Source organism: Muscardinus avellanarius, assembly GCF_963383645.1.
Source record: "Muscardinus avellanarius genome assembly, chromosome: X".
NCBI classification, from domain to species: domain Eukaryota; kingdom Metazoa; phylum Chordata; class Mammalia; order Rodentia; family Gliridae; genus Muscardinus; species Muscardinus avellanarius.
Window position 1 is genome coordinate 98,603,051 of NC_137792.1, and position 26,810 is coordinate 98,629,860.

General features: G+C 36.3%; 2 protein-coding genes across 2 annotated transcripts in view; both read right to left on the reverse strand.

Annotated features, from left to right (window-relative positions):
• MID2 (midline 2) overlaps positions 1-26,810 on the reverse strand; it is a gene marked incomplete at its 3' end in the record, with an annotated part of 523,130 nt that overhangs the window by 490,534 nt on the left and 5,786 nt on the right. The gene's annotated exons all lie outside the window — the stretch shown is intronic.
• The window catches only part of DNAAF6 (dynein axonemal assembly factor 6), a gene marked incomplete at both ends in the record, with an annotated part of 42,128 nt that continues 20,356 nt past the window's right edge, over positions 5,039-26,810 (reverse strand). The window contains 3 exons of the mRNA XM_080718969.1: positions 5,039-5,168; positions 9,443-9,528; positions 23,475-23,571. Of these exons, the coding sequence (XP_080575095.1) occupies positions 5,039-5,168; positions 9,443-9,528; positions 23,475-23,571 (313 nt within the window). The remainder of the gene's footprint in view (positions 5,169-9,442; positions 9,529-23,474; positions 23,572-26,810) is intronic.

Sequence of the window (26,810 nt, forward strand, 5' to 3'; positions counted from 1 at the left end):
ATGATAGGCTTTAAGATTACAACAATATAGGGCAGGAGAGGTCAATAATATCTTCACAGTTAGGAGGAAAAATAACTGTTAACCTAGATTTCTAAGCCCAGCTAAATAATTATTCTAGAATATGGGCAATCAAGTCATTTCCTGAAAGGACCTGAGATAATCAAGAATTCACAAATCCTTGATGAGGGAAATAATGAAATATGTACTTGGGAAAGGAAGAAATGATGAGGAAAAAAGAATGGTGAGGAGAGAACATGGTAAACATGCTGATAAATCTAAATCACCAGAAATGGTTAGAAAATAATGACATGAATAATATGGGGACATAAAAACAATGTGAAAGAGCTATGGTTAGGTTAAAAGTAGACCTTGAATTATTTTAAGGAAGGATAGAACTACTGATAAACTTTAGGCAGTTGAAGGGTTTTTGTGTGTTTTCTTCTTTTTCTTTTTCTCTTTCTCTCTTTTTTTTCCTTTTCTTTCTTTTCTTCCCTACTGTGGATTGAACCCAGGGGCACTCTACCTACAAGACATACCCCCAGCCCTGTTTTATTTTTGTTTTTTGAAACAGGCTCTCTCTACATTTCTGAGGCTATCCTTGAACTTGCAATCCTTCTGTCTCAGTCTCCCAAATACTGGGACATTTAAGTTTTTAAAAAGGAAGAACCTAGGCATGGTAGCACTTGCCTGCGATCCCAGTAGTTGTGAGGATGAGACAGGATCACAGGTTTGAGGTCAGCCTCAGCAACTTAGCGAGATCCTGTTTCAAAACAAAACATAAAATTGGTCTGGGGGTATAGCTCAGAGTCGTAGAAAGGCCCTGGCTTCCACCCCCAGTACCATTACACATACACATACAAAAAAAAATTAACAGAATACTCATTCTTTTTGTTAGATGAAAGGCCTGAACAAAGCAACTCCATTTCATAGAACTTTTCCACTTACTGAAAAAAATCCCCGTATCTTGCTTACTGGTGCACCCCCATATCTTGCTTGACACAGGCTGCAAGGGAACTTTAGATAACCCCATTCCCACCTCAAGGAACCTCCCCCTGCCCTGCTTTCCCATTTTAAAAACTACCCACCAGAATTTGAATTTCCTTCCTGATTAGCATGTATAAATCCTCAGCCTCTAAGTGGAAACTGTCTCCATCCTTTCTCAAGACCTCCCTCTGCAGGTTTTATCTCAATAAAGCCATCTATCTCTTCTTACACCCCTTTCACTTTTAAAATATGCATAGATCGTTTACACTCTTTTACCACAATGCAATAAAATTAGAATTCAGGAACAAAACTATAATTAAAGAGTGTACTTAGAAATTGAAAGAAAATGGGTCATAAAACCAGTTTGTGCAATATTCATCTTATTGGGAAAGCACTTATGATATACAATTGGAAAAAGAAATTGGAAAGAAGCACGAGCTCATAGATATTGTATAGGTTTTGCTTAATTTTTAAAAGTTTTTTTTATATCGTTAGTCTCCTGCTTGCTGCATGTCATCATGTATATTTCTTTTCTTTTTTTCTTTTCTTTCTTTCTTTTTTGCAGTACTGGGAATGGAATCCAGGTGCATTCTACATCTGAGCTACACCCCCAGCCCTATTTTTTATTCTTTATTTTGAAACAGGGTCTCACTAAGATGCAAAGGGCCTTACTAAGTAGCTGAGGCTGGCCACGAATTGTGATCCTCCTGTCTCAACCTCCCAAATGCTGGGATGCTGGGATTACAAGTGTGTGCCACCACACCTGGCCAGGTACATTTCTAATTAGAAAAATATATATTAAATTTTATATAGGATAACATATATATATATATATATATATATATATATATATATATATATATATATATATATATCTTGCCTGTGCTATTGTGATAGCCTTTCAACTGCTTTTTTTAAATTTTTCCATTATTTTCTTGGGGTAGGGCACTGGGGATTGAACCCAGGGGCATTCTACCACTGAACTACACTCCCAGCCTTATTTATTTTTTATTTTGAAACAGGATCTTGCAAGTTGCTGAGGCTGGTCTGGAACCTGCAGTCCTTCTGTCTTGCCCCCCAGTATTGAGATTAACTGAGATAACCATCCCTGGCTTCTTTTATTCCATTCTTGCCTCCTAATACATTCTATTATCCCAGGCACTGGAAATAAAATCCAAATTCATAAGATTAGGCTTCAAGATTCTTCATGATATTGCTCCATCCTATATTTCCTGCCTTAATTACCTCTAATAATAGTCTCAGTTTCACTCTATTCCAGCCACTGGCTTTCATTTCCTTGAATTATCCATGTTCTTTTATCCTATGCCTTCACATCTGTTGCTTTTTGCACCTAGAAGCCTTACTGCTTTCCTTCTCCCCAAACCCTCTTTACTAAGTCCTAGGGTAGTCTCCATTTAATATTGAAATGTTAAAATCCTTAGAGAAGCCTTTTCTGTTCCTCTTCCTCAGACTAGGCTTCCTATCCCTATCCCGGAACCAGGGATTGAATGCATGGGCATTCTACTTCTGAGCTACACCCCCAGCTATTTTTAATCTGTGTGTGTGTGTGTGTGTGTGTGTGTGTGTGTGTGTGTGTGTGTTTTGGAGTTTGAACCCAGGGGCTTTCTACCTCTGAGCTATACCCCTATCCCTTTGTATTTTTTGTTTCTGAAATAGGATCTCACTAGGTTCTTGAGACTCTCATGAATCTGCTAAGGTTGAACCTGCTATCCTCCTGTCTCAGTCTCCCAAGTACTGGGAGTACAGGCATGTACCATGCCTGGCTTGTACCATCATTTCTGTATATGATTTGGTGTACTATTTCTCTTTAAAGGGGGAAAATCCTGTGAATTAGCTTAAAAACAAAATAACAATATAGCCACTGCAGCTTTTCCTTTTAAGGCCAAAGATGGTGAAGTAGGGTGATTTCTAGATAGGTATAAATGACTGAATCACATTTCATTTTTCTTGAGGCTCTGTTTCATTATATAATTGATACAGCATGACATAACCAAAGCCCAATTCAAGTTGGCCTGAATATGCTTTATCTTATCTTCCAGGTACAACTTGTACACATTCAGCTGGATTGAGTAATAACTGTCTTTGTAATTAAGGCCAGTGCATAGGAAAAAGGGATACATTTTCAACTGATTTGCTGTGGCTCTCTGGAGATGAAAAATATTGGTTACCACTTAGACTTGCCCCCGAGTTTACACTTCAGGCTGTAATCTTAATTCTTAAAATACAGCCTTTAAAAAGATGCTAAGAAAGCAAAGGAACTTTGTTGGTCCTGTAATATCACAGACTGAATTGTACAAATACTGACTTCCTTTCATTTATTCCCACCATCAACTCTGGCCCCCACAGAAGGAAGTCAGTGCCATAATTTAAATGTCAAATTCTTAGCTTACTGTTTTAATATAATCATTAAAAAAATCTCAGTCTAATCTATTTGATCAAGGTACAAAGTAGATGTTCAGTATATATATATATATATATATATATATATATATATATATATAATTAACTTTATACAATATCTTCTTGAGTAGTTATTCCCTTAATAGTTCACATAGAAGCAGTAGACCTATTTTAGTTGTTCATATCTTTTCAAAATTTAAAACCAAATAACTCACAGTTCTATAATGGTCTAGTCATAACTATTAAAATACATATTTTTTCATAAATAATTATTAAATAAACTCATTCAATAGTAGAGAAGAGGCAGGGGACTTTGGCACAATTCATAAAAATGGGTATGTCCAATTAAGGAAGAAAAATAGAAGCCAGGTATGGTGGCACACGCTTGTAATCCCAGTACTTGGAAGGCTGAGACAGGAGGATCACAGGTTCATGGCCAGCCTCGGTAACATAGTGAGGCCTTCCACAACTTAGACTGTTTCAAGTAAAGAATAAAATGGAGCGAGGGGTTCAACTTAGAGGCAGAATGTTCTGGGGTTCCATCCCCAGTAACACACACACACACACACACACACACACACACACACACACACAAGAAAAATAGAAAATGAGAGAGAACTGGATCTGTAAATGTGCTGTATTTTAAAACATTCCTTTAACTGGCCTGTAATCCCAGTACTTAGGAAGGGGAGACAGGAGAATCCAAGGTTTAAGGCCAGCCTCAGCAATTTAGCGAGATCCGTCTTCAAAATAAAAATAATAATAAAGTTTGGAGGTGTAACTTGGATGTAGAATGCCTCTGGGTTCAATCCTCAGTACCAAAATAAATAAATATTCCTTTAATTGTCAGAGATTTTAATAGACTAAATATAAGTATTAACATCAAAAGACATTGCTAGTGATTATTAGTACAGATAAAGATTTTGTGTATTTGTGTGTGTGCATGCTGGGAATTGAACCCAGGGACTGTACTCTAGGCCCATGTTCTACCACTGAGCCACAGCCCAGCCCCATGAAAAGTACTTTTACCCTAAATGTCCAGGCACTGACAGCATGATCGAGGAAGCCAAATGACATGTAAGTTTATGAATATTACTCATTCAAGTAAACATGTGACTGATATGTGTAAAATTTTTTATAGTCCTTTGTTACCACTGCATTCCAGAATTGTAAGAGTCTAGGCAGAGAATGCTCTAACTCATTTGCACAAATCAATGGAAAGGCAACCAAATGAATTCTTCTGGTGGTAATAATAACCAATTGCTATGCAACTGATTGCATCATAGTCTAATTAATTGCCTTAAGTTCTTCAGACTACTGAACTAAATAGATCAACTCTTTAACGGTCATATTTGATATGTAATTGATCATGTGGTAATCTAATTGGTTAACCTATAAATAGCGATGAGTATTTCACTATAAAAGTGGAATAGCTCATTAGTATGAGATAGCAATACTTCCTAATGGAATAATAGAAATGACTACAAGTGATCAGAATATCACTAGAATTGAAGTCCACTCCTTTGTAAAATATGTTATAATAATAAACAGAATATACAAAACATTAACAAAAATTTTCAATTTTTTTATTCCTATCAATGTCATTTTACCAATTCTTCTATTCAATGCAGTGTCAGAAGAAATTAAGAAAATCCAACTCTCTTTTCATAGTCATAGTGACTTCAAGAGTTTCAGACTCGGAGATATATAATGCTTTTGCACTGCTACATTCCACAGGCTGAGGAAGAGTTACCAACAGTTTCCTAAAAATAAAATAAAATAAATAAAATAAAATAATCTATAATTATCTTCCTAAACTGATATATCACGCTCAATAAGGCAATAGAAAGCAATATATACCACTAGAATGTTTGAATATCCTTCCAACAAACCACCAATATTTACACTACACAAATACAGGATAAAAATATGCCTAATAATACAAATAGCATATCAGGGTTTTTTGCCTTATAAATCCAAGCAGTTGTTGTGACTCTCTTTAAAAAAAACTGATTTCATTTTGCATTGTATAAACACAGCTATGTTTACAGGCATAGAAACAGAACCATGTTAACTTTAAGATTGTTGGATACATCTGTTGTCAGCCATAAGTATGTCAAGATGGAATGTGGCTGACTGATAGAAATCTGAAAATTTGAATGGTTCTATAACACTTTCGTTAACACATGTCTAGCCTGAGCCTCTACTACATGTGTAGTTTTTGAAAATCAGGCCTGGAATGATTTCAATACCAGATCAATCAAGTGCTTCTCTCTGCTTGCTTCTGATTTTTTATATTACACATTGACAATTCTCTGATAGATTGTTGGGTCATGGCTCAGTTCCTGGATAGTTGCATGCTTTAGATGAATTGCTGGACCAAGTCATCCGTAATTCTGTCATAGTGGTATAAATCTGAATTATGCATGGGGTCAGCACATGCTGATACCTAAAGAAAATTAAATATGTCAAACACTTGTTACCTCCCATTCTCAGTAGAGAGTATTTCTTCAAATGGTGAATAGAAAAGCTCTTTGAGATACAAATCAGTAAAGGAACCTGGCATTTTCTTTTGGATACTTCTTGGGTACTTGAATAGAGAATTAGTATTTGAAAATAAAACTCTTGAAAATAATTACCTTTTTCTTGTCTGAAAGGACCTAAATTCAGGGGACTGAGCTTATTAAAAGTATTTATTACGCATTTCTAGAGAAATTTTCTGTGACTCTTGTTGCATTTTAGCTAGGCTAGGAGAAACATATCTTTCTGCCAGAAATAATTAAATGGCAAAGTATATTAATGTAGCTTGTAATATTTGGTGTCTCAAAAAATTAAGTGCCAAAAATATTTAGAGTTCATCCTTTAAAGCTGTTTACAAGATAGGTTGGGTTGGAGTTAGATTTACTTTACCCCTTATTCTATAAATAATAATATGTTCACTTGAAAAAGAAAGCAAAGCTTAGTGTGGTAGGTTCATTGCACTAAAAGACAACTATAAATCAGCTCAAGAAGGAGTTCTAATGATAATGTGCACTTCTTTGTCCAGAAAGAAATAAATTTGAAAGAGACAGTTAGTGGCCATTGGAATGATGCATCTATTCCTGCATTTCTGTCTAGTCCAGAGTAGAATAGCTTCATATACTAAAAATGTGAACAATAGAACCATGTAATTTATTTATACTCATAAGAAAAAAGGGAGTATTTTAAATAGTTTTATTTTCTGATATCTGATTAGGAATATTTATTTATTTATTTATTTTGCTGGGGTGGGATTGAACCCAGGGACATCTACCGCTGAACTACACTTCCAGCCATTTTTTATTTTGAAACACAGTCTCACTGAATTACTGAGGCTGATCTTGAACCTGCAATCCTCCTGTCTCAGCCTCCCAAGTACTAGGATTACAGGTGTGCACCACCATGCCTGGCTAGAAATTTATATTTAAACACAAAATGAAAATTCTACAAATTCTTATCCATGTACAGTTCATTGAAGTACAGGACTGGTGTTCCTCTAGTGTCTAGCAGATTGTAAATGTTGAATTGTAAATTAGTACAACCAAAATGGAGATCAGTATGGAGGTACCTAAAGAGACAAGAAATGGGATTGCCATAGGAATCAGCTATAACTCCTTGATATCTTTCCAAATGGATTGAAGTCAGAATACTACAGCAATGTATGCATGTCCATGTTTAGAGTAGCACAATTCATAATAGCCAAATTTTGGAACCAATCTAGGAGTCTGTCATCAGATAAATGGATGAAGAAAATGTGGTATATACACACAATAGAATTGTATTCAATAGACATAAAGAACAAAATTATGTCATTTTCAGGAAAATGGATGAAACTAGAGAACATTATGCTAAATGAGATCAGCCAGTCTCAAAATGTCAAGGGTTATATGCTTTCTTTCATATTTGGAGGCTTAGAGAGAAAATAGAAAACAAAAGGACTGAGAAGCAAGACCGGTAAAATAATAGACGGGGAGTGTGGGAGGGAGTCAAGGAGGGGGAAAAAGGAAGGTTGAGGATGGAAACATTTCAAATAATATTATATTTATATATGAAAGTATCATTATCTATGTCATTAATATGTGCAGAGACTGAGGAAGGGGGAATGGTGTGGGATGGAGAATGGACAGTGTTATAGGATGTTAAAGTTAGTAACTAAAGAAAATATGTATGAATATCAATAAACTAAAAAAGCACATTTCTTATCATACAATTTCAGATAATAGCTCAGCTCTAAATATTTGTACTGGGGATTGAACCCAGGGGCATTTTACCTCCTAGCTACACTCTCAGCCCTTTTGATTATTTCATTTTGAAATAGGGTCTTGCTAAGTTGCTGAGGGTGTCTTCTATTTTAATTAAATTTTCTTAAGAGATAGCATCTCTCTGCACTTAACATTTACTATTTAAGTATAATAAATAATATTTTTAATTTGTGTATAGCATTTATAAAATGACCTAGTGTAGCCCCTGCTCTATGTGGAAAAGTACTCCTGTGTGAGACTTTCATTTAATGTGTTCTGATAGATATCTGGAATGACAGCATAGCCAAAGCAGCTGCCTAAAGATTGATGGAGACAGTGAGAACTGCTAGGGAAACGGAAATTAACTCCGTGGTGTATAGATATGTGTGTGCTTTAAACAAGCGTGCAAATACCATGCAAGGCTGACTGTTCATTTAACCATCCTTCCTTGCAAAGGTTGTGTGGAAGAGTAAATGCCTGCAAAAAAATACCAAATGGGCTCAATACTCCCTAAAGTGAATGTTAAGAATACTGAATGTTATTTATATAACGTGAGACTAATTTTGTGAGAAATAATTTTTTTTGCGGTACCAGGGATTGAACCCAGGGGCATTGTATCTCTAAGCCACACCTCCAGTCCTATTTTATTTTTAAATTTTGAAACAGGGTCTCACTAGTTTGAAGAAAGTCTCACTACTTTGCTGAAACTGTCCTGGAACCTGTGATCCTCCTTTCTCAGCCTCCCAAGTACTAGAATTACAAGAGTGTAATTATTACATTCATGTCTGGCGAGAAATACATTTTTGAAGTGATGTAAACAATGAGAAAATATTTGGAGTTTATTCATCTTAGATCATTATGGATTAATTGCATCTACCACAGCAGTCAATATTAAGCTATTGATGTACATTTCGTTGTTTACACATATCTATGTACATTTGCTTCCCAAACCCAGTTTGAAATGTTCAGGAGTTAGAAAGGGCCACTGTAACCAACCAATATATGCTCGCTGCTAACTTCCACATGAAAAGTGCACAAAGCAGTGAGATATTTAGATATTTTATCTCTCACACACCAGGTTCCATCAATTTCCTTTCTAAAGGGTTTGTTTGAGAGAGAGGAATGATTTATCCATGCTTCAGGAGAAACATTTATCAGCATTTCATTGTATGTGTTGTTTTGGCAACATGATTTGAACCTATGAAATAAGGCAATGTTTGAGAATATAAAAATATTTAATTGAATTATTTTACCATCTCTATTATATCTAAATGTGTCCACACAATCTGAGGATATAAGGATAAATTATCTGTTAGAATTTTAAGTAATCAATGACAAGACCTATTTTTTAGATGACCATAGTCAAATATTACTTTACAGCTACACAATATCCACAGAGAGTATAAATATTGCTTCTCTTGTACCATCACTGTACAAAAATAATAACAAAAAATACTTACAACTTAAGGAGTTTTCACCACTAGCTATTTTTTTTTCTGACAGATAAACTGCATTTGAATGTTAAGGATTATATTTTGATGCTATCAACGCACTCTGAATGAATAGATGCAAAGTTGAAAAAAAATTAGGCATTTCCAAACATTTATATTATGTAGATTAAATATCTGAATGATTAACTGAAATTCACTTTTCTTATGACTTCCGGTGGTGATGAAAATAACTTTAAAAATATCATTAAACTATTTAAAAACACTTGAAAAAGATTGTTGACTAAAGACTTATTAATATTATAATACCCTATTGTAAGTTTTACTCACTTATTAGGAGTACGAAGATCAAGGACCATTTCTCGGACATCCATTTTAATTTCAGAAGGGTTGGTATTTGGCAGTTGAATTTTAACCTGAGAGAAAATGAGAAGAGAAATACTGTATCTTAGAGAGCAGTTTAATTTGAACAATGTAATAATATACGAGGAAGGGAGAACTAATATTAATAAGTGTCAATGATGTGTTAGGCTATGCCCTTTTTATATTGATTTTGAGAAGAGATAATTATCTCCATTTTACAGATGGAAAAACAGAGAGGCTGAGTAAGTAGCTCAAGGCAATTGTCTATGATTACACTAAGGTTTGTCTGACACCAAAGCGATATAGAAACATTGCAGTTACTTGCCTGTGCTTTTCATAGTTTGAAGTGCACTATTAAGAGTGGTGTGGACTCTACCATTCTTATACAGTGGCCAATTTTTATAAAAATATTTAGATGTATAGTTTGATGATGCCATCTTATTGTCTCCTGGTAAAAACTCTCATACTACATTTCCTAGGAAGGTGTAGCATATTGTTAACAAGAAAGGAATAATAATTTGACTTCCATCTCTCCAAAAAGACTATTCTCTTGCTCAGTAAGGTTTCACTTACACACTTTATCTCAATTACTACACGGTCCAGCAATTCCATTCCTGGGTATATAAACCCAAACTGAAAACAGATGTTCAAACCAAAATATGCACATAAAGTTTTGGTTCACAGCAGTATCATTCACAATAGCTGAAAGGTATAAGCAACTCAAATAGGCATCAACTGATGTGTGGATGAACAAAAGGGGTAGTATATCTGCAAAATGGAATATTATTCAGTTGTAAAGAGGAATAAAATATTATTATATTTGTGAACTATGAAAACATTATGCTATATACAAAGCCAGGCACAAAATACATGCTTTATAAGATTCTATTTATATGAAATGTCCAGAATAGTCAAATCCATAGAGACAGAATGGAGATTTGAAATTACCAGGGCTAGAGGGATGAAGAAAATGGAAGTGACTGTCTAATAGGTATGACATCTCTTTTGGGGTTGATCAAGATGTTCTGAAATTAGATATTGATGATGGCTACACAACATTGTGAATGTACTAAATATCACTAATGGTAAATGTATATTTTACCCAATACAAGTCTCATATCTCTATTTATATATAAATATTACATACATAAAATATATATGCATGTATAATGTTATAGTATACATATTCCATAAACAAAGAAACAAGCTAGACACAGTGATGCACACCTGTATTCAGTACTTGGGAGCCCAAGACAGTAGGATCGTGGGTTCAAGGGCAGCTTCAGCAACATAGCAGGACTCTCAAGAACCTGGTGAGACACTGTTTAAAAACAAAAAGAGCTGGGGATGTAGCTCAGAGGTAGAATGCTCCTGGTTTCAATCCTCAGGACTCCAAAAGCCAAAACAACAACAACAACAACAACAACAAATAAACAAACAAAATAAAAAATAAAGAAATATTCAACCTAAGTTTCAGACAAATTATAACGTCCTGTCTAAAATAAGCTAGAAGGCCTGAAAATCTTGGACATCTGGAGATTTTATGGCTGGAATGGCCAAATTGAAAGCAGCAAGATATAATAGGAATATGTATCAAGTAATTAATTGTATAAATATCTGTGGACCAATACATGCTTATGAGTTATATTTTACTTAATCAAATGTGTATTTAGACAAATATTTGTAAATAGAGCTCTAGAGTTGTTCCTATCTAAATACTTCCTTGCTTAATATTTTCACTATACAAAAATTTACCTTCTATTTTATATTTCAACAGTTCATAAATTGAAAATGCTTTAATGAAAGAAACAGAACATTTCTCAAAGAGGCAGTTGTAGGTGCTCTGACTCAGATTAAATGAGAAATCTATAGGAAAAAAATGTCCCACTTTTACTGTATTACATTCAGGTCAGATAGTCAAATTCAGATTCTCTTTAACATCTCATGTTGACTCGTCATCTGGATCAAGGGACAGAAATATTTGTTTCTGTACTGTGAAATGTTTAAATTATTCAAGGTAAGATATACCCAGGACTGAGATGACAATTTATGAAGGAAATTAATTATGATTAATATGAAATTTAGATATAATTTTAGGTATAATGTCAAAGTAGTTATTTGTCTTCTGGTACTGGGGATTAACCCAAAGGGTATTCATCCTCTGAGTTACATCCCAGTCCTTCTTTATTTTTATTTTGAAACAAGGTCTACCTAAGTTGTGGAGGACCTTAATTGCTGAGGCTGGCCTCCAACCTGCGACCCTCTTGTCTCAGCCTTCCAAGTACTGTTATTACGGGCATGTGCCACGACACTCGGCTATAATGATTCTTAAATCATTTGTGGTTGTGAAGAGTAATTAAGAAACAACTAATTAATTTTTCCTTTTAATAAAAGTAAAACTGCATACTAAAATGGTTTCAAAGAAGGAAAAGAAGTGACAGATTAGGTGGAATGGTGTATATGAATATCTCAATAGACAAAAATTTCCATGAAGAATCTTAACAGAAAACCCCATTTGAAACATGAATGAGGCTTTCTTAGTAATTAATACTTTAAATGAATACCTGAAAAATAGACATGAGTATTGACCTCTATTTGTGCTCAATCTCTTACTTGTCAAACATTAGTTCATACAGGATGACCAAACAACTGAATGGATTGATTCTCTTTTCTTTTTGGCCCTGGGGAATGAACCTGAGACATTTACTTCCAATCTACACTCTTGGTCCTTTTATTTCTTTTTTTTTTTGAAGCAGGGTCTTACTAGGTTAATAAGAGTCTAGTTAAGTCGCTGAGGTTGGCCTCAATACTGTGATTTTCCTGCCTCAGCTTCCCAAGTACAGTTTATAGGGATGCACCACCACGCCCAGCTGATGTTCTTTTCTTTAGACAGGATGCAAGTTGAATTAATTTTGAAAAAGTAATTACTTTAATAATTAAATAAAACTGCTAACAGTTCATGGGGAAATTTTCAGCTTTTGGAGAGCTCAAATTTTGGACTTGGACTTCAGTTTAAATTCTAGTTCTGTCATTTATTTTTATTTTCTGCTTATTAGTTATCTACTAATACTAAGCCAATTACCCCTGCATTTATGACTCAAAACAAATATTCCACACATTTTCTATGGATCAGAAATTTGGGAGAGGATTAGCTACACGGTTCTGTCTTAGATCTGTCATGAGGTTGTAGTCAATATATTCGCTGAGTCTGCAGAGATATAAAGGCTTTGTTGGACCCAGCGGCTCTGCATCTAAGACTACTAATGCACATGGCTCTCGGCAGGAGATCTCAGCTCTTCACCACATGGACTTCTCCAAGGGTTGGTTGAGTGCCTTACAACCCATCAGCTGTCTTCTACCCATAACAAATGATCCAAAGATCAAGGCAGAAACAATGCCTTTTGAAAATCCAGCCTCAGAAATCACACTTGTTCACTTTTGTAATATTTTATTCATCATACAGGTCAGCCCTATTCAATATAGCAGGGGACTATACAAAGAGAAGAATATCAGGAGTGAGAATCATGGGAGGGCATCTTGGAAGCTGTCCACCCCAGAAAACATAACTAGTACAAACAGCTAACTTCTGGTGTGCTTAATCAAAATGAAGAGGAAAAAGGTTCACTAATACTTAAGGTTTGTGAGATCCTTTCTTTCTACTTTCAGCTTGTCTTTAGGCAAGTACTAAAAAAATTATTCAGTATCTACCTGGAAATTCACTTTGAGGCATTCCTAGAAAGAGATGGAGGTATGTTAAAGTGATTACAAAATATTTTCAAAGACCTTCATTTGTCCTCCTATATTTCATTATAAAGTCAGCTCACTATATCAAAACCATTGCAGAGGTCATTCTTGTGGCACTACCATTTTTTTTGCGGTACTGGGGTTCCTGGAAGCCCTTCTACCTCCAGGCTACACTCCCAGACCTCATATATATTTAGAAACAGGGTCTCCTAAGCCAGCATGGCTGGCTTCGAACTTGCGTGATCCTCCTGTCTTCGCCTCCCAAGCATGGGGATTACAAGCGTGCACCACCACGCCCGGCAGCACTACCATTTTTAACTTTACATTTTGATGATGTCATCTTGAGGAAGTTTCATTGAAATATCTAAATCACTGTTGGGTGTGGTGATGCACGCTTGTAATCCCTGTGCTTGGGAGGCGGAAACGAGAGGATCGTGCTGGTTTGGAGCCAGCCTTGCTGGCTTAAGAGACCCTGTTTCCAAATGAATAAAAAATATAAAATAGGTCTGGGAGTGTAGCCTGGAGGTAGAAGGGCCCCCAGAAACCCCAGTACCACCAGAAAAAAAATATCTAAATCACATGGTCCAGAATCCTTGAGCTATAACTGACATAAACTTATGATTCCATGCAAGCAGCTCCACAGATTGACCTTGGAAACTACCAATACTTGAGGAATCAACAAAGAAAGATATATGAAATATAAAAAGCTGATATCATAGCAATTGTGAGTTGAATTGTGGTTTTAGGAGGCTGGAGAGATGTTGGGTAAATCAGGTTAAGCATATCTATCTCTTCTTATATTCATCATTTCTTTCTCTTCTTTTTATTTTGGTGGTACTGGGGGTGATACGCAGGGGCTTTCTACCTCCGGGGTATACTCCCAGACCTATTTTTATATTTTATTTGGAGACAGGGTCTCACTAAGTTGCTGATAGCCTCACTCAGTAGCTGAGCTTGGCTTTGAACCTGTGTGATCCTCCTGTCTCAGCCTCCCAAGCGCTGGGATTACAAGTGTGCACCACCATGCCTGAGGATATTAATCATTTCTTTATGGTGAAAATATAAATCCTTTCTTTTAGCATTTTTGAAAGATCCATTACATTGTTATCTAGAGTTACCCTACTGTGTAGTTACACACCAGGCCCTCTTGGTCTTTCCTAACTGTAAATTAGTGCCCATCCATCTGTCCATCCCATCATCCTCCTCAGCCTCCTTATATCACCATTTTACTCACAATTTCTATGAGATTGACTTTTTATATTCCACATATCTTCGATTAGCTTTTAAAGAGATATTTGTACCTCCCTACCCCACAATCGTTACAAATAATATTAACTATAAATGTGTTATTGAAAAAATTATTAGAAATTTAATTGAAGGTTTACTGTGCTGCCTGAAGCTGATAATAAGGAATCATATTACAGCTCAAATATTCTCCTCCCTGCTGCATGATCTGATATATAACCAATCAAACAAGGTCAGCTTAATTAGGAAGCCTGGCAAAACAAAACAAAACAAAACAAAACAAAACAAAACAAAACAGGTGTCTATCCTCTGGGATTTAAAATGGCAAAAGGAAACCCATTTCATTATCAAGTAGCTCAATCTATTTATTCATTAAAAGTAAATGAATATGACTGTTTTAACTGTAAAACAGAAATCAGGTGTGAGAAGCAAACTATTGAAGAAGCCAGTGAATTCTTAGAGGATGATCAGACACAGCTCCTAATAACCTCTAGCCCTTTCTGAGATAAATACATGTGATAAACATGTGTGTTCTGGTCAGGGCTACCAGATAGTGACTGACTTCTACCCATCCTTGACTCTCTTCCTGTTCTCAGTGAAACTTAGGGATGGGAAGAAGACTTGTATCTCAAGGAGGAGATGGCAATAGAACAAAAACACAGTATTAATGTCTTGTGTGTTAGGTCACTTTGAATGTCCCCTTAACAAAGTAGGAGCACAAAAATAGTGTGTATCCATTCTAGCTCAAAAAAGTATCAAGCTTTGTGCAGTTTATTTTTCCTTCTCCTAGAACAAACAAGAATACTTGGCAGAATGTCTACTCTAGCTCCATTCCATTTGGGATTTGTAAATATTCCACTGTTCAACAACCCTTGCATGAACTATATCCCTTATAAACTTATTTCACTTCCTGCCACAAATAGTTATAATGGAGAAGCCAGGCTATCTTCCGACATATCTTTGATCCTATTGTTCCCTTTTCCATACTCCTTACTTGGTACTCATAAAAAGGTCAAGACCCTGTTCCCTAGCTGGTTGCCATTCTTTCCTATGTGTTTCTATGATGGATTTTTTTCCTTTTCCCATCTTTGCTTGTGCCTCTAAAGCCATGCCACAGTCCCAACCTCACTGATTCAGCTCCCCTTGGTTTTTATTTTTTATTTTTTGTGTGGTACTGGGGATGGAACCCAGGGGCTTTCTACCTCTGGGCTACACTCCCAGACCTATTTTATACTTTATTAGGAAACAGGGTCTCACTAAGTTGCCGAGAGCCTCACTCAGTAGCTGAGGCTGGCTTCGAACCTGCACAATCCTCCTGTCTCAGCCTCCCAAGCGCTGGGATTTTAAGCGTGCTCCACCACACCCGGCTCCCCTTGGTTTTTAATACCTGGCCTAGAACTGTGGTAAGAGCTTAGAATGTCTCTGCTTTAAACTCTGTCTCTCACTGTTTACTTCATCCCAATGATCCATATTCTGTACCCAGTCAGCCTCACTCCTGAAAGTTCTATGGCATGTCCCTCAGCTTCCCTTTCCAAACACACACACACACACACACACACACACACACACACACTCACATATAATTCATGGAAAAATGTCTATGTGGTAGTCTGCTCTAAAACTTGGAGAGAGCAAACAGCATTACCTCTGGAAATCTTCTGAGTTCCACATAGATTGTTATTTCTTTTCATTTCCATTTTTTTGTACTGGGGACTTAATCCAGGGGCTTTCTACCTGTAAGCCATACTTGAAGCCCTTTTCACTTTTATTTTGAAACAGGACTTTACTAAGATTCTGAAGCTGGCTTCAAACCTACAATACTCCTGTCTGGGACTCTCAGTACTGGGATTACAGGTATGTGCCACCATGCTAGGCTTAGGTTGGTGTTTCTAACAACCTGCTAGACACCTCTACCAAGGTTTCCACAAGCACTTCAAACTCATAATAACTAAAACCTACTAACTTTCTTTTAGAACTCTGCCTCTAATTTGCACTCCATACCCCACACCCACAACACACAAAACCAACTTTTAATTGCTTATTGACCTTCCAAAAGTAATAGTAATTTTAAAAGCAAACTGGAAAATTCAGGTGAACACAAGCAAAAAGCATCACTAAAAAAGGATTCCACTTAAAGGGAAAGTTACATTCCCATTATCTGGATTAAAGTCATCATCATTTACCTAAAGCTAGAAGTTGGATACCTATGTCTCCTTTACAGATCACATTCGAACACTTTAAAGTCCTCCAGTATCAACACCATTATTTCCTCTCCATCCCATCACTACACTCCTCTCTTACTTCTCTCATTTGGACTAGAGTAATTGCCTACCACCAGTTTCCCCAAATTGACATTTATCTCCTGTCATAATCACTACTAAGTTCTACGTTCATAACACCACCAGAATTGTTCTTGAAATGTGTACAATATTTAACTCACCCACTTTTAAGATATTTACTAACACTAAGGCCCATAAAATATACTCCTAGTTTCCTGGTGTTAATCTTCTTAGGAATACATAGTAAAATCCCATACACTAGATAGTTTAAAAAGCAGAATATTTTTTCTCACAGTTCTGGACGGTGGAAGGCAAAGATCAGGGTGCCAGCATGGTTGGGTTGTAGCCACTTGCCCATGGCTGCCAATTCCCTGTGTCCTTACATGGTAGGAAGAGAGTGGACAAGCTCTCTGGTGTCTCTTCTTAAAAGGTCACTAATCCATTATGAGGGTCCCACCCTAATGACCTCATCTAAGTCTAATTAGTATTAGTACCCAAAGATCCTATTTCCAAGTTTTATCATATTGGGGATTTAAGGGCTTCAAAATATGAGTTTTTAGGGGACAAATTTCAGTTCAGAGCACATGGTTTAACATTCAAGGCCTTTCACAACTAGCCCAAAGATGCTTTTGTTTTATTTTCTATATTCATATCAAAGAGTTTTTGGGGGGCTCCAAGAACATCAGAGTTTTGGGGGGATACTGAAGGTTAAGTCCAGGTATATTCTATCTCCAAGCTACAACCCCAGCTTTTTATTTTGAAACAAAGTCTTGCTAAATTTCTGAGGCTATCCTTGAACCTGTGATCTTCCTGTCTCAGCCTCCCAAGTACTGGGATTACAGGTATGCACCACGTCACCCTGATAGATGATGTGTTTTAAGGATATTGTTTATGTTAATATTGTATAAATTGCTATAATACTAGATGTCAACCAGTAAGCCAAGCGCGGGAAGGAGGGATGGGGAGGGAATGGGGTGGGGATCGTGGTAGGGGCTAACTGGGCGAGATGTGCATGTATGTCTACAAAAGTATTTTCTTTATACCACTATGATGTATGAATACATTGCACCAATAAAAATAAATTAAAAAAAAGGATATTGTTTATTAATCTAGTGAGATCCTATTTCAGAATAAGAACAAAACAGGCCTGGGGTTGTAGCTCAGAGGTAGAATACCATTGAGTTAAATCCCCAGAAGCACAAAAAAGAAAAATAATTATTTGTGCCAGGCATGATGGTGTGCAGCTGTAATTCCAGTACTTAGGAGGTTGAGACAGGAGGATCGCAGGTTCAAGCATGGCCTCAGCAAGTTAGCAAGACCTTCAACAACTTTAGTGAGACCATTTCAAAATAAAATAAAAAGATCTGGAGGTGTAGCTCAGAGGTAGAATGCCCCTGAGTTCAATCCATAGTACCCAAACAAACGAACAAACAAACAAAACAACAAAAATAGTATCTACTTTCATAGCACTGTCTTTGCTCATTCTGTTCACTTTGTTTGGAAAGTTTTTCACCCTTTCCCAACAAATTGTCCAACAAACTTATCTGTCCTTTAAATGCTTGTGTCAAATGCTGCCTCTATTGCTAAGTCAGCTTGGACTTCCTCTCTACACTTGTCATTTTGCATATACATCTATCAAATTAAAATACCCTGGGTTTGAATCTACCAAATTCTAAGTGTGTGACCTTAACTCATTTGTACTTCAGTAACCTCATCTATAAAACAGGGGTAATAGTAGCATCTCTTTTATAAGGTAGGTGTGGCTATTAGTGAGTCACTGTGTTATGTACTTAGAGAAATGCTTGACAACTAATGTGCATTATGTATTTTTTGCCATTATTATTATTATCATCATAAGATATTAAGGAAAAATAAAAAACAAAGATGTTAATTCATACCGTTTAAAGAGAGACAGGGAAATACCTCCCTAGGTCACTCTAGTAACCTTGCACTATCCATGGCAAAGTTTGACAACAGTGTGACCTGTCTTGGCAGAATATCCTGTGTTCCTCCTGGAACATGGGAAGATAGGAAGTCTCTGAGGAGTACCTCAGTGCTGTTTTTGTTTTTTAATCTGTCTTTCTACAACTGGGAGGCTCCTTATCTTATAGGAGGGTGCCATGAGATAGTTTCTCATCCTTCTTTCCAGTTTCAGTAGGGCATAGAGCTTTCTACCTCACTCTCCTTGGGTTTAGATGCAGACTATAAACAGCTAGTTGCAGTCTAAAGTATCTTCAGCAACAGGCTGCCCTGCTGCCCATGTTACCTCTACTTCGTTCGATATCATCTTGTGATCAAAGGGATATGAAGAACTGACACTTATACTCATCTTGCTAATGTTGTCTGTGTAAGTAATAAACTATTTCTTTTGGGGGTCACTGTTTCTTTTTTGTGGTGCTGGAGATTGAACTCAGAGGCGTTCTACTTCTGAGCTATACCCTCAGCTCTATTTTTATGCTTTATTTTGAAACAGGTTCTCACTAAGTTGAAAAAGGCCTCACTGAGTTGCTGAATCTGGCTGCGAACCTGCAATCCTCTTGTCTCAGCCTGCCAAGTACTGGGATTAGAAACTTGCACCACCACACCTGGCTGAGGTCAGTATTTATTTATTAGATGAATCAATGAGAGTATGGTAAGCCCATCTAGTAGCTCTCACAGAACTGCTACTTATGTACTGTTTGAGGTCCTGAAAATTAGTTCTATCAGAGAAGAACTTTGTCTATTTTGTTTAACACTGTATATCCAGTATCTGGTCTATAGCGTCTGGCACATAGTAAGTGCTCAATAAATGTGTATTGGGTTAAAATTATAGCCAATAGTTATGCATATGCACTCAAGGATATATATCACGCCAATTACAATAAGATCCTTGAGAGGAAGGATGGAGAGTAGAGACAGGTAAAAGATGAAAAAGACAAAGAAAACAAAATTAGGTATGGACCTTCTATTTATGACATATAAAGAAAAATAGATGTCACCTACAAAAAAGAATCCCAGTAGCTATCATATTATTCTTCCCTTAATTTACATGTACATATTATATTTTGTAAGCCTGACCTTAGTTTCTCAATTATAATATGTGGAGGAGAAAGAGCATAGATCAACATTCTTCAAACTGAGTTCCAAGGAGCCTCTTTAGTTCTTATAAAAGATGCCTTCTGGGTGGTAGTGTCTTTGTAACCAAAGCAATGGTATATTTATGTGTTTTGTGTGTTGGGATTTGAAGAAAAGCCTTGATGGCCAAAAACAAAACAAATCTACAAACCATGGACTTTGCTCTATCTCGAAAAAATATAAACATAGAGCAAAGCAAGGGAGACTTGGTAGCTACAAACTTGAGAGTGAAGCAACAGAGAGTAACAATAAGGCAGGTAGGATTTGGAGAATGGGGCTCTTTGGGTTTGTGTTTAGAGAGAAAGTTTGCTGAAGATATGAATATTCTTAATTCAGATTTTTGTTTAGGACTATTGCTTTGATTTAAGATTCATAAATCTTGCGCTATTACTTAGACACTGGGACAGGTTAAAGAAAAGTATGATCTTATGAATTTATAAAGCTCAAATCATTCCTTTTACTTAAACAGACTGTACTTCTAACCCTCAGCTCAAGTGAGGGTTAAAACAAAGGTATTGTTAAAGTCTCTGGATTGGTCTGTGATATATGGTCATTTATGAGACCCAAATAAAATATTTAACAAATTCTAAGGTACAAGTTTCCTCACATTTTAACGTTTTTTTATATTTTTGAATCACAAAATCAATGTGTACATTTCATGTGGTAGTGTGCCTGTTTTCCCTCTAAAGCACTATGATTAAATAAATGGCACATTTATAATATAATGATGTCTTAGATTTGGGGAAAACACCATTTTATCAATAGGAATAATAAGCATATAAATTTGAGCAAGAAATAATTGAGGTAGGGCCAACAATCATTTTACTTTGAATCATACAGTGTAGTTAAATAACATTAATGTGCCTACAGAATAAAATCCACGCTACAAATTAGGGTTCTATGTATCTAATATGTCTATTTATTTATTTTTTGTGGTGTTAGGGATCAAACCCAGGGCCTCATACATGCTAGACAGGTGCTCTACTCTGACCTACACACCTCCAATCCAAATCAGGGCTTTGTTATCTTTGATGAGAGTCAGCTTACCAGTAAACTATTGCCTGCATTTATATTCTTCATTCTTGTTATATTACTACTTACTCAAATCTGCAATGCTGTCTCATCCTGGATACATTTCCACATGCTCCCACCTCTGCTTAGAACACAATGGAAATGTTGTCTAGTATAAAAATCCTATCCACCCAACACAGGTAGTTGGTCCCTTTCTGTTTTTTATTACCGTGTACCTGATGTGTGCCTCTACATATGTACTTACCACCCTCAGTTGCAATGATTTATTAGGTTTCTAGCTCCTTTACTATAGATTCCCAAATGAAGGTATACTATTTTTTATTTATATTGCAAAACTTAGAGGGGTACTTGGTATATAATAGCATCTAATCTGTGTGTGTGTGTGTGTGTGTGTGTGTGTGTGTGTTGAAAATATGCCTCCAAGCTATACCCACAGCCCTATTTTATTTTTTATTTGGAAACAAGATCTTGCTAAGTTGCTGAGGTTGGCTTCAAACCCGTGATCCTCCTATCTCAGCCCCCAAGCACTGAGATAATAGGCATGCACCACCATGCCCGGCTTCACTAGTTTTGGGGATGTAGCTCAGTGATAGAGTGATAGCCTAGTATGCCAAAGTCCCCAGTATGCACTAAACATAGAAAATGGGAAAGGAGAGAAGTGACTTTACCACCAGCGACCCCAAAAAATGTTGAATAAGTGAAAAATAAAGATAAACAGAAAGAAGGAAAAGCAAAACCAGGTTTGGTGGCGCACACTTGTAATCCCAGTACTTGGAAGACTGAGACAGGAGGATTGCAGGTTCGCAGCCAGCCGCCGCAATTTGTGAGGCCCTCCACAACTTAATGAGACCCTGTTTCAAAAATTAAAGAGTAAAATAGAGCTGAGGCTATAGCTTGGAGGTCAAATGTCCCTGGGTTCAATCCACAGTGGGGAAGGAAGGAAGGGAGGGAGGGAGGAAGGAAGGAAGGGAGGGAGGGAGGAAAGGAGGGAGGGAGAAGAGAAAGAACAATACACAAATAGTGAAGAGTCAAAACACTATATGTTTAACTTGCTGCTGCCCATCAGCGTCCAAGCCTTATCCAAACTCTCAGAACTCCTAGTAGACTTAAAATTGCCTGTGCTGAGCTTGTTAATAATACAATTAGCTCATTTATATTAGCTTTGTCTCCCCAGTCAATTGTATATTCACTAGAGAGAAAGATTAGGTCTTCTCTATATACTTCCTGAGTTTTAGATAAACTGAATATTCCTATTATAAGGTGTGATTTAGTTTCCAAAGTCTTTCTTTATTTGAGATGCCTTTATTATTAAAGCTAGTAACAATTTGCATGAAAGAAGTAGAAAGGTTCACAACAGTTTTATTTATTTAGGGCCTAGAATTTCTCCAGAGCTTAGAGCAATCCCCAACACTAGATATCAAAAATATAATTTTACAGTAATTTAAGAGAGAGGAATTTGAATATTGCTGGTAAAACCCTGGGAGCTAATTACTTCAAGATCACTTGAAACCTTAACTCATTAGAGTTTGAAAAATCTCCTGAGGTACTTAAAGTCACTATTTCCATTATGTTATTTGATTCAATTGAATATCTTATATTTGACTAATAAGAGAAAACTTGAAGTTCAGGGCAAAGAGAGATTCCATTCATTTGCTTGAAGAAAAAAATCTTAATTATCTCCTATGAACACCTAAGTATTTTATGATATAAGAGAACAAGAGGAAAGATAGCATAGCCTCAATTTCAAAAATTATGTAACACTAGAATTATTGCATATATTGCACAAATGAGTTGAATTTCATACTCTGGGTTAAGCTCACAGTTTTCAACAAGATCATTAGGAGGATAAAATAAGCAAAAGTAATATGATATTGTTGATATTGTTGGTGTTGCTACTGTTGTATATAAACAGTGACTTGGCAAAGGATGCTAACCAGCATGGTGCAGTGTCCTTAAAAGAATGGATTGTGGGATTTGTGTAAGGGCTAATTTGGGAATATGTACATAATTTTACTCCATTAAGATTACGATTACAATGCACCAGTAAAAAAATTTTTAAAGACCACAGAAAAATAAGATAAGGGTGTGACAACATTTGAGATGCCTTCTTAGTAGTTTTGGTTGTTCAGATCCAAAACATTAAGAAGAAAATAGCTCTTTAAATCCCTCATTGTGAGTTCAGTCATTATAAGAAATAAGAGATTAAGTCAGATTCAGAGAAGGTAATATTTCATTCTGATTGCCTGCCAGCTCATCAGAAGGTAATAACCAGTCAGACAGCATGCATGAAACAGGAATAGAATGAAAGAATATTCAGTCCAATCAGACTGGGTAGTTTCAGTAGGACTAGAAATCATGTATTGTGTCATATGATTTTATTATATTCATTCTTAAATCTTGTTCTATATGTATAAACTGAGCTGATTTTGCACGTTATCAATTTTATCACTTATTCCTCTTGTACCTGAAACATAGCAACACCCATTTGTCACAAGTTTACAGTCTTGCCTACAAATGTATAAAGCTGGCAGTCAAGTGAGCTATAATGGTCATATAGAAAACAGGGAAGGGGAGTAGTGGCTTACCATTAGCTCCTGACAGCATGCTGTTGATGAATCCTTTCTTGTCAATCCTAGGTATATATCCTCAGTTCCCACCTGCTGTTTAAATATAATCTCATACCTGAAAAAAGTCAATGATAATAGAGACTCAAATAGAAGAGCAATTTCCTGTCACAGAGCAGAAAACTAGAAACTTAGAAGGATTAGCTATTACACAAAATAAAAGGAATAAATAAAGTGCTTGCTATTTTTCAGACATGTAGTAAAACATAAAGGAATAGAAGTCTAGAGATGAAGTAAAAATACCAAACAATAAAAAGATGGATTATTACATTGTACACTTATTTTTATTAAAAAAAGCTTAACTGTTTAGAGGTATATAAATAAAATGGACTAAGAGAGTATCTAATAAGATTCTAACATTAAAAGTAGAAGGAAAATAAGATGGCCTATTCCTAAAATACAGTGACTCACAAAAATATAGGGCTCATAACCCAAGGTTTGATAGATAGAAGCCCTCTTATGCTTATTTTAGGCCACAAAAGCCCAGCTTATGGAGCACATACCCATAATCCCATTACTTGAGAGGCTGAGACAGGATAGCAGGTTTGAGTCCTCAGCAACTTAGTGAGACCCTCATAAACAGAGTGAGACCCTGTTTCAAAATTTAAAAAGTAGAAAGAGCTGAGGATATAGTTTGAAGGTAGACTACTTCTGGGTTCAATTCTCAGTACAAAAAAAGATTTTAATTAGGAAATCCAGGTTTAGTACTGTCATCAACTTTATGATAATGACAGGTCAAGTCACAAACTCATAGGGTCTTAGCTTCTACATTTGCAAAATTGGGGAAGTATGGGTGAAAACTATATAACTTGGATGGTCTTTTCTATTTCGATAGTTCTACACTAGTAATGCAGTCAGCAGAGCTACACTAGAGCATTTAGAATCTGGTCCTACAGAATTATTAGTTCAATGTAAGTTTTCCCTGGTATTTCATCCCACATGATGCAATTCACAAATATTTTTTCCCTCTTAAATTTGTGCTCTTATGGATAGAATGGGTTCATAGAAGCATCCAGCCAAAAGACATATCATCTCTTCATATTAAATGAAACATTTACAAATTCTCTTAGTTGCTTTTTCCTTCCTTTTTTTTGTTTTCTTTTCTTTTTTACAGTGCTGATAATTGAACCCAGGGACTCATTCATGTGGCGCAAGTATACTAGCACTTAGCTACACCCCAGCCCTAGAAACTATCTTCCTGTTTAACTAAACTACACTTCTAAAATTTGCAAATAGGAATGCTAAAGAATAAAAAAGAGATTTCCTTGAGTTTGAACAGGACTAGCAGTAAGTAGCTATTTGATGTGGGACACTTTTCTCTTAACAAGCTACAATGCCTACCAAGTATTTACAGATGAAAACAGGTTAAAACAAAACAGAAAGGATCGATCCATATGCTCATGAGTCCCAAATGGATTTGCTTGTTTCTGCTCTTTTCCCGAACTCCAGATGTGATTTTTCAACTGCCTAGTGTATAGGCTTGCCTTGATGCTCTAAAGCTCCTCAGAGTCTACATATCCAACACCAAAATCATTGCTTTTCTTTTACCTACATATCTATCACTGTTAAAACAATCACCATTTACTGAGTTCTCCAAGCTACTAAGCTCAGCATTATCTTTTATTTATTTATTTATTTGACTGGGAATTGAACCCAGAAACATTCTACCTCCAAGCTACACCTCCAGTCTTTTGTATTTTTATTCTGAAACAGGATCTCACTAAGTTACTGAGGCAACCTGAAATCCTATCCCAGTCTCCCAAATACTGGGATTACAGACATGTACCACCACTCCTTGGCTTCAGCATCATTTTGATGCTTTCTTCTCATTCATTATATTTAATCAAATACTAAATCTTCCTTCAAACTTGCTCAAATCAAGACCTTCATAGTTTTCCCCAAGATCAGTGCCTTAGATCAAAACTTTATGATTTCTCATTTGGCCATTGATGATTCTTCTATCGTGAACTGCCTGTTTTGTTGTTGTTGTTGTTGTTGTTGTTGTTGTTGTTTGGCTGGCCTGGGGATGGAACTCAGGGGCATTCGACCACCGAGATACACTCCCAGGCCTATTTTTTATTCTTTATTTTGAAACCACGTCTCACTAAGTTGCGGAGGGCCTCATTAAGAAGCTGAGGCTGCCTGCAAACCGCGATCCTCCAGTCTCAGCCTCCCGAATGCCGGGATTACAAGCGTGTGCCACCACGAGTGGCTTTCATTTTCTTTACACATTAGGACATTTGGAATGTATTTTCATAACATAGAAAATAAAGATAAAAATCTAATAAAGCAAATTTTCTCATATCTTGAGTGGAGCTATTATTCATTTAAAGCTTTGATGTGTTCTCTATCTAGAAAAACATCAAACACCAGAATGGAAAGTGAAAATATATTCAGATTTGTAGTTTACTGTATATGTATGGATGTGTGCTATTGTGTGTGTGTGGGGAGGAGTACTGGTGATTAAACGAAGTGGCATTCTAACTCTGAGCTATACCCCAGCCCTATTTTATTGTGTTTTTTTTTTTTTTTTTTTTGGTGGTACTGGGGTTCCTGGAAGCCCTTCTACCTCCGGGCTACACTCCCAGACCTATTTTTTACATTTTCATATTGGAAACAGGGTCTCCTAAACCAGCGCGCACGGCTGGCTTCGAACCTGCGCGATCCTCCTGTCTCTGCCTCCCAAGCGCGGGGATTACAAGCGTGCGCCACCACGCCCGGCTATTGTTGTTTTTTTTTTTTTTTTTGAAGTAGGGTTATTCAAGGCTAAGGATGGCCTCGAACCTGTGATCTTTCTGTCTCAGCCTCCCAAGTACTGGAATTACATTTGTGTACCACCAGGCCCAGCTAAGATGTACGACATTCTTTAGACCATGGGACAAACAAGTGACTTAATTCCTACCTTTCATATAGATGTATGGGCACTGTATAAACATAATGTGGGATGCTTTTCCTCATTCTTAAGATGTGGAAAGAAATGTTGGTTTAAAAACTCCATTCATTTATTAAAAATAAGATTTACCATCTTTTGACATTATTATTTGAAAGCTGGACACCTCTTCCAGTTAATTATCTGCGGTCTCCCAATGCTTCTATTTTCAACAGTGATATAGAAGATGGAAGCATTGGTTTATTTTTTTAAAGTATTGGACAGTTAGCTTTATAGTACAAAAATAGAAAAGTTATGAGATATTTGCATAAAAATCCTTAAGAACTAAAAGAGTACATCATAATTTAGTAAATATTGAATTTATTTTCCCAGCTAGTCTACATACTCAATTAAAATTTTATTTTAGA